Source organism: Gymnoscopelus braueri (assembly GCF_963280865.1).
Source record: "Gymnoscopelus braueri genome assembly, chromosome: 5".
NCBI classification, from domain to species: domain Eukaryota; kingdom Metazoa; phylum Chordata; class Actinopteri; order Myctophiformes; family Myctophidae; genus Gymnoscopelus; species Gymnoscopelus braueri.
The window spans coordinates 31,408,650-31,417,670 of record NC_137606.1 but is presented as its reverse complement, the minus strand read 5'-3'; the positions used below and the strand labels follow the sequence as shown (position 1 = coordinate 31,417,670).

Sequence of the window (9,021 nt, the reverse complement as noted above, 5' to 3'; positions counted from 1 at the left end):
GGACATAGATCACGCATAATATGAAATTGTCCATACAGAGCATATTAGCAACTAAACATAAAATCTTTGTCTTTTTTGTCACACACTTCAGACCACTTTTAAAAATAAGCAATCCGTGGACATGATAATAAACTAAGACTTGTAAGTGCATAAGACCTTTTTGAATATGTATACATGGTTCAGATTATGGTAATGATTTAAATGTAAAAAATGGTGGCTAATCTAACAGCGTTTGTCATTTTCAGCATTATTTCAACCTTTACAGGAAGAAATTATATTGATATGTACTGTACAGGTTTTCAACTTTATTTTCCCCTAGAAAAGAGTCCCAGGTAAGATATGCATCTGCCATATAAATGTATAAATGTTTCTACCAGACGATTTGCTTCGTTTTAGTTTGAATAGGAACAAACATTTTTGTTTGAAATAGGAACAAACATTTTTGTTTGAAATAGGAACAAACATTGAGTAACAGTTTACATTAAGTATGCTTTATTGACTTACCATGTAGTTAGAATGATATCTCCACAAATGAAATGGTTTATTCTTTCTAGGCCTTCTGATTAGGTTGATGTCAGTCTCTCCTCAATCAGAAGAAGACCTGCTCAACTGATCCTCATGGGCAAAAGCTTCAGCTGGTGCTCAGGCAAGACATTACAACCAAAGTTAGAAAATGGCTCCAAATTACAGTACAATGTCCTGCAGTTTTGAAGGACAGCAACAAGGTCTAAAAAAAAGGCCAGATGAATGAGTTTAAGCACACCTCTTAACCACATGAACCCTGGTATCCCTATTGTGCATGTCATATTAGGCAAACATTCAGCAAAAATAACATCTACAAGTTCACAACACGTCGCGTCGTGAGCTTGTATATCGGCTATTTTCTCTATTGACCAACAATGAAGTATATAGGGTTTAAGTGGTTAAAAGAAAAAGTGTTCTCCAGTCTGTTGGATCTTCACCTGCTTCTGCGGAGCTTCTTCAAGGCAGCTCTGTCGCTGGTGGGGTAGGTGTCCCTTGTAACAGTTCAGCCATCCATGAGCTGCCTCTCGCTCTTCTCAATACCTGTTATGATGCTCATAGTGCCAGCGGTTGAAATCTATATTAAATGCCACGATACTGCCAGAGGCCATGCCGGTGATCAAAGTCCTGCAATGTGGCAAAACAATTGCGTGAATATTCACACAATGACAGCACACAGACTGACATGCATGAAAGAAAAATGGAAGAAAATCTTGAACAACGTAGTAACTGGCTGAAATTATGGCACATAATTCCCACACAATTATTAATAGAGCATATCAAGTTGTGAATGGTATGATAGAGCCATCACCTACTGACGAAATCATGTTTTCAAGTGTGAGTATTGGGTTAAGTATTTCCCCGACTAAGAGCAGCTTGTTAAAAGGTCTAGAGTGGTGAACGGAGAAAATCAGGGGGTCATCAGGGGCTGTGACAGTAAATTACTGAGCCCCTCTGTCCGCTGAAGTGGACTATTGAGTTCCAGTGTCCATCTGCAGGCCCTATGCCCTTGTGTCCATGTCTCCATGACTGGCCGGTATGTAGGAAAAGCAGCTGATTTCACAAGCTCGACTTATACTGCTACAGCCTCGGGGCTTAACTGTTCAAGCACAACGAACAGAGCAGGCAGCAGAATACCCCTCTGTTAAGGGAGTTCGTGAACATGGTTTCCTTGTGTTACCTCACTTCAACTTAACGAGGAAAAATGTCTTGGCCTTAAGTAAATGAAAAATCGACTGACTGTTTTCACCAAAGCACTTTCTGATGGAGTCCTATTATTGCTGTTTATGGTTGTTTTCAGCATGAATTTCAGCAGCTGTTAGGCCCAAAGGTGACTGATGCATTACAAATTACAATACTGTTCATGTGCGGTTAACGCTGAATGAAAGCCCCTTATTGTTGACAGTCCAGTCTCTTGTCTGTCTGTCCTCTCCTAGCCTTGGATGGAGTTGTTAAGTTAGTCATAAGAAGTTATAGTATGGCATTAACAGGTTCAGAATGGATGGGCTGGTAGTGGGACTGGCTCTGAGGCGTGCCCACCCACCACAGGGCTGAGTGGGAGTTGGCCTGTGGGTGCGGGCCGTAACTGGAGCGCTCAGGCTCTCGAACCTCCCCTTGACTGCCAGGGTCACATGATCATGTCAGGCTCATAGCCGTGTAGAGCAGCAGTTGATCCAACCTTTTCTGGATCAGGGCCCACTTGAAACATCTCAAAGGCATTCGCGACCCACCCATCTGACCACGTAACACGGCAGTGTTAAGTGGTCCGGGGACCACCAGTGGTCCTTGAGGGGGGGGGGGGTTACTCTCCTATGGTACCAACATCAATACAGCATGGAATTGCGGACAAAATCGTATCCAACGATAACAAAATATTCTATGTCTTTGGGTCTGAGAGTCTAAATCTCATCAAACGGTCGTCCGCGGCTCAAATGCAGAATAAATAATGGACCTTGATATGAAAAAGGTTGAAAACCACTGCATTAATACTGTATGTAGCAGAGTGGCCCTGCCTGAAGACCACATTCCAGGTGGTTACATCGGTGCCGTGACCGGGATTGGCTTTTCCAAATAGGCGGGATGTATAAAACAGTAGCAGAGTAGCCCTGGCTGAAGACTGTAAGCCTCATGGCTGTGGGGGGGATTTATATGCTTTGGCTGAGTTGTCGGTTTGAATCCAGGCGGTCACACAGAGATAGAGTAGAGGAAAAGTAGAACCATACTACTCTCCTGCTGATGGACACTGGTAATGTCTGTTACATGGCCATGGGCCACATTGTTGCAAGTACCACCAAATATAAACAGATACATTCAAAACACCCAGCTGTCTGTCTCCATGGCAACCGTATCTTCTATTTAAAGCCACAGATTGGTGAAAATTCCACTTTCTTAAATGTGCACTGACAACCATGAAGTGTATAGGAAACACCAGGCTTTACAACACGCACACACACACACACACACACACACACACACACACACAGTATATCTCCTACTTTAAATAACCTCCCTTTCAGTGCCTATAAAAGTACTCGCTTCTGTATTTTGCTGCTTATGACTGCAATGTTCTGACCTTTGATCATGTGAAAGGTCTATGGCTCGGACACCAGCATCACAGCCAGGGTAGATATAGAGCTGTTTGAAGTCACAGGCCTGCCACACTTCTACCACGCCATTGTCCCCTCCCGTCACCAGGTTTTGTCCATCACTGCTTAGGAGAATAGCCTAGACAAGGATGAAAGTCCGGGATATAGATGTGAGCTAAGATCAATTCTGTATTGTTCATGGAGTAGGCTAGTGAGACATAATAATAAAAAAAAAACAGAACAATCTGCTTACCCTGGTGGAATCATTGACCTCCATCTGTGCCAGCAGTTTCCCATTGATGCTGAAGTTGCAGAAGCGTCCCCGCTCATAGCAGATGATGCAGTGGCCCTCACTGGACACTGAGATGAGCCGTGGACACTGCCAGTTGTCTGGTCCCTCCAAAGCCCGCAGCAGGTCGCCTGTGATGGTGTGGACCAGACATGGGCCCTCTGCAAAACCAGACCAAACACACATGATATGCACATGTGCAGGCATCGGTACACACACACGCACAAATGCACAAACAAGTAAAAGGTGAGTTAAAGGTAGGGTAATGGATTACTTTGGTTAAAATAAGTGTTAAAAAGACAGATCTCTCTCTCCCCCCTCTGTGTGGGCTCTGATACAAGCTCACTCGGGATGGACTGCACAGCGCGTTTGTGCCACTGTTTACAGAACATATCTTTCATCAGTGAGGATGCTCTTATCGTTACACTTATAATGCTCAGTCTGAACAGCGCTTTAACCGATGAAGCCCTATATCGTTGCTGTTGGGCAGAAACCTCTTATCTCCATATTTTAACTTTTAATGTTTTTTCGTAAATTAATGCCTTACTTGATCATACAACTACAGCGTCTCACAAAAGTAGCAGGTCTACAGGCACGTTTCGAGCTTGTAGATATGCTACCTTTGCAATTATTTTTTTGAACCTGAAAAGTAACTGTTTTGGACATATGAGGTTTCCACTTATAGCCGATCTACAAGCTCACAATACGCTGCAGTCTTCCGATTGCCTCGCATCGCTTGTAGATCGTCTATTTTAGCTAATTTTGGAAAAAAAAAAAAAATTTCTTTTTATTTGTCCAAACTAGGGACACCAGGATTAATGTGGTTAAAGCACATAACACTGGTCTACTTAGAGGAATGTTGGTAAGCAGACGATCCACACTACTATAAGCTAGACAACTGTTAACTGTATAATAAGGATATTCTGTCTTATCTTTCTACAATCCAAAACATATTGATCTTCTGTCAGCCTAGTATCCCTGGCTGTCACTCCACTCTCTCAGAAGTTCAGAAGAAGAGAATCCTGCCAATGTGCTACTGACCTTTGGCACCGCTGATGACCAGGCCCAGCTCGGCGCAGACCGACACACACACCACCTCATGGTCATGACCAGTCAGGACAGCTCGTGGAGCCGGGTAGTCACCTGAAAGATGACACAAGTACACTCTATCAAACCCAAATGCATAATTTTAGCCATGACATATTCATAAAATTGGACAATCTTATTTACCACCATTTTTCCCTCGGTAGTCGCCAAAATGTAGCGCTACATTCGAAAATTTGGTTTTCTGCGTAACAATCTAAAATCAACGCCCAACCTTCATCAGGCAATAAAAACATGAAAACACATGCATATTGAGTGTGACACACATCTGCTGGCAGCGAGGTCCCTTTTAATTGTCATGTAAATGGTGCAACTCCCAGTGATGACAGCCAAGCCACTTGATTCCATCCCATGTGTCACATGATTGATGATGGCTGGGGGAGAGGTTAGTGAGGGGAGTTTCATGGCACCTGGAGCCGTCCTTGAATCCGAGAGACCCAGAGCTCCCACACAGCAACAGTCAGAGATGGGCAGTATTTTAATTACATGTATTTCAAATACTTCTTTCAAATACTTTTTGGTATTATTTGTTTTTTGTATTTTGTTATTTGTATTTCGCAGGGATGGAAACAACTGAGATGTAATTTGTATCAAGATACTTGTATTTTCTGTAATTTAAACACATAACATAACAAAATATGTCATTTTATTCTCAAATGGACACATTTTAAACATTTACACAGAGATGTCACTTCTACTCTGCCTCTGAATGGCTTACCCACCCTCAGAACAAATTCAACCACAAATGATAGGCAGAGTACTGTCTTGAGACAGACTTCATATCACCTTGCCTCAACTAGTGAATGAAGCCTTGTGGAAATCTCCTTATGCATTAAAGTTAGTTTACTTTTGGGATAACTACTGTACATTACTGCATAACCCATGAATGATAAGAGAAGCCTAATATTAGATTATTTGTGATGGTATGTGTCAGTATCCTGGTCACAGTGGTCAGTACTTTGGTCAATCTAAATTGCACCTGTTTTAATTGATTGATGGAAAAGAAAAGAGGGTCTCAGCCCTCAGTGTGTTTTCCGAGAATTAAATAAAGGATGAAATTAAATTGAAAGTATTCTGGTCAGTATCCTGGTGTCAATATCCTGGTCAGTATCCTGGTGTCAGTATAGTCAGTATCCTGGTGTCAGTATCATGGTCAGTATCCTGCTGTCTGTGAAGTACAGGCGTAGAGGCAGGTCTGTGTAGGGTTGTGCATTCAGTCTCATGCCATAGTTCTTGTCTAGCTTTGGACGATAACAAGGTCACTCTGAACTGTGCTCTCACACACAAGTGGTAAACATTTTGGCTGCCTGATCCAAACACCATGAAAAACACTCTGCTTGTATGGTCAATTTAGTCTTAGAAATTCTGACATAGGCAATTCATGTAATATTTGGCAATGAATCTATGAATTGACTAATCATTGCATCAGTTTTCATAGTGTTCACCTGTGTTTCCCCTGTGCTTTCAGTTCACTGCCAGTTTATTGTATGTAGGCCTATCTGTGAGTATCTTAGTGTTTGTTCTAGACTCCTTTATTCGATGCATATATCTTCTTGTGCTTTTACCAGTGAAACTGGCTTCCTACAGTAGTTTATCTTGTGCTCCTCGTGTTCCCTGTTTTTTTGTCATAATAAAAAAAATACTCTTGCACCTGACTCACACAGTGACAGCAGTCTTCATTACTGTTTGAGTCTCTCATTCTCCCCTCTCACATTTCGGCTTGTTTGTCTTTTCCTTTGCATCCATCATCCAACACCATTTTGTACACTCTCAGAGTCACAGACCTGTAAGGGTCCATTTAGTCAGTGGTTTACGATAGAGGGCGTTCTTCCGCAGCCTGTGAATGATTATGATGATGATGATGATGAAGAGTTCACCCAGAAATCATGTGATCACAACAAAATGAAGCTGGTTTCGTTTAGTATTATAGGATTTATAAAAATCTAATTTTCTCTGCTTTCTGTTGCTTTTTGGCGTAAACAAGCCACATTCAACCGCCCATAACTATGGAACGGATTGTCTTTTGAGGCAATCGCCGGGTGGATCGTTAATTGTGAAGAATAATATTCTATGATTTTTCAAAGGTTAGCAAAAACACTCGAAATCGCTGGCAAGGGCTATAGACAATGTTTTAACTCTGGCAGTTAAAGAGTTAAACTCCTTCACCTGCGGATAAATAATAAGTCATGCTTTAAAGTTATGTGTATTCCTCTTATTTTGTCTGTACTCTGAGCCAGGTTCACAGTCTTGGTTAATTAAAACGGCTAGTTTTGGTATCAGTGGGTATCAGTTTTGGGATCTAGTAGATTCAGTCATTCTGTCAGGGGTAGAGTTGTTTGCTGTGGATTTTCAACTTTTGACCTGCCACCTCTCCCTTAAACCATCACCTCAAACATCTCATTAGTGTGGAAGTCCTGGTGGAGTAAAGGTGAAGTTTCACAAGTGGTAGGTTGGGGGTTTGAATCTTGGTTCAGGTACATCTTTATTTTTGGCGAGGAGCATGGAGATAGCCAAACTCCATCCTCGTGCTCTCTTTTAGCTCCGGTAGGAGAGGGAGGAGCATGGATGGAGCCCACCTCCAGGGGGAGGAGCTTAAGAAATTGAAACAAAGCAATTTTTTTATTTATCATTTTTTTTCTTTTATTTCACATTATTAGTTTGATTTTATTGAGGCATCTTATTTATCATTAATTTAAGTGTGTTAGTTTTTTCTTGACACCAGTTTGAGTTGATCACTGTTTTAAGTCTTTTATTGAGGCACAAGTAAGTTTTGTTGATTGTTGTTGTTGTTAAGTTGTTGTTAATTGATTTGATAGCTGTTTTGGTTGTTTGATTTGTTTTAGTTGATTGAGTTTTTGTTTGAGTTGAGTTTTGAACCCAAACCATCGGTTTATAAAACCCTGATTTATCTCTTGAGCCACACTGGCATGGAAAATGCAACTGAGAATTAAATACTTAACCCACGTTTTAGAATTTAGATTGAAAGTGAAAAATGTTCTTTAGGAGTTTTGACCCCTAAACCATCAGTTTATAAACCGCCAATCTGGGAACCCATTCGGTAAAAATGCCTCCTTTTCTGATACAGGAACTTGGTTTGGCTCCTCCCATTTCTTAGTCCACTTCCTCCTGGGTGCTTCTGTGTTTATTCCTACTAACAACACACCACTACATGTTTAAGGCAGTGGTGCTGTCTTGGGAGATTAATAAACCCCTGAATGATCTCTTGAGCTACGCTGGCATGGCAAAAGGCTGCAATAGGCTACTTAACCCACCTATTAGAATTAAGATGGAGAGTGAAAAATGTTCTTCAGGAGCTTTGAAGCCTAAACCTTCCGTTTACAAAACCCTGATTTATCTCGTGGAGTCAAAACTGAGACATTCAAAATACTAGTGCTGCTAAATTGGACAGAGCAACTATTCAGAGAGAGTCATGATTCCTCTTTCCCCTAAGACTGGCAATTGTGTGTGTATCCAATATCTTTATACAGTACTGTATATTTCTTTGGCCAAGGTCCCCCGTGGGTCTATCCTTGACCGTGACCTCTTTTTTCCCTCTACACCAAATTGCTTTGCTGAAAATAGCACATCTACAAGCTCACAAAGTGTCTTGTTGTAAGGTGGTAGATCTGCTATTTGTGTTGAATGTTTCCCTAATATGAAATGTTCAGAATAGGGATGCTAGGGTTAAAATGGTTCATTCAGTTGGTGATAAAATCCCTATAAAGTGATTCCCCAATAAAGTAGGATCTCAATCTTGAATGAAATTCACAACATCATCACAAGATCAAGCAGGTCAATACAATGGTTAAAAAGTGTGTGTGTGTGTGGGGGGGGTTACCACATTGTACTGAAATATTCGTACACATGCCATTGTAGAAAGAACACTCTGGCGTCCTGGAGTTTTGTTTTACAACTCACCTATTCAATCCTCTCTAAAACATTTAGGAAAACTACAGGCTAGCAGTGGCTTAACACACATCAAACCAGTATCAATTAATATAGTAGGTGTGACATCCACCTGGATGAACTTCTTGATGGATGATGTGGACAGGTGTCAGACCTTTTCTCTGTTATCCCCCCCTCAACCCCCCTCCGCTCAGCGTATCACCTCTGCAGACCACAGCGGTTCAGGCGGTGAGCTTGCCTGTGATCGATGCAGCTCGGTCCCTCAGAGACCAGGACCTGAGCAGGGCTGTCAAGTCCCAGCACCCGTTGCTGAGGGGGCTGAATGGGACATGTGTCAGAAAAGGCCTCCGGGGGGAACAGGGCCCTAGTACGGCTCACCTACCCGACAAAAGATTCAATCACCCTGTACCGCGTATCTGCTCACCCACTCTCCCCCCAGCCCTAGGGAACCGCCGGAGTCAGCCGCCAACAATTACCCGGTGCAAATATCCCCTCACACCAACCAGTGTGATGGTCCTGGCCTGAGAGGCAAGGGCCATGATTGAGGTGTAAGTTGTTGTAATTATACATTTAGGACACACGCAGCCTTTTGAGGGCATGCGTAAAATTAATTTC

At 42.1% G+C, this 9,021-nt stretch overlaps 1 protein-coding gene across 1 annotated transcript in view; it reads right to left on the bottom strand.

Moving 5' to 3' along the window:
• Window positions 1-433: 433 nt before the first annotated feature.
• Window positions 434-9,021, bottom strand: part of LOC308086198 (neurobeachin-like) — a gene marked incomplete at its 5' end in the record, with an annotated part of 275,853 nt that continues 267,265 nt past the window's right edge. Inside the window, 4 exon segments of the mRNA XM_080429641.1 lie at window positions 434-1,149; window positions 3,095-3,246; window positions 3,361-3,557; window positions 4,438-4,539. Coding sequence (XP_080285767.1) covers window positions 1,059-1,149; window positions 3,095-3,246; window positions 3,361-3,557; window positions 4,438-4,539 — 542 coding nt within the window. The 3' untranslated portion in view covers window positions 434-1,058.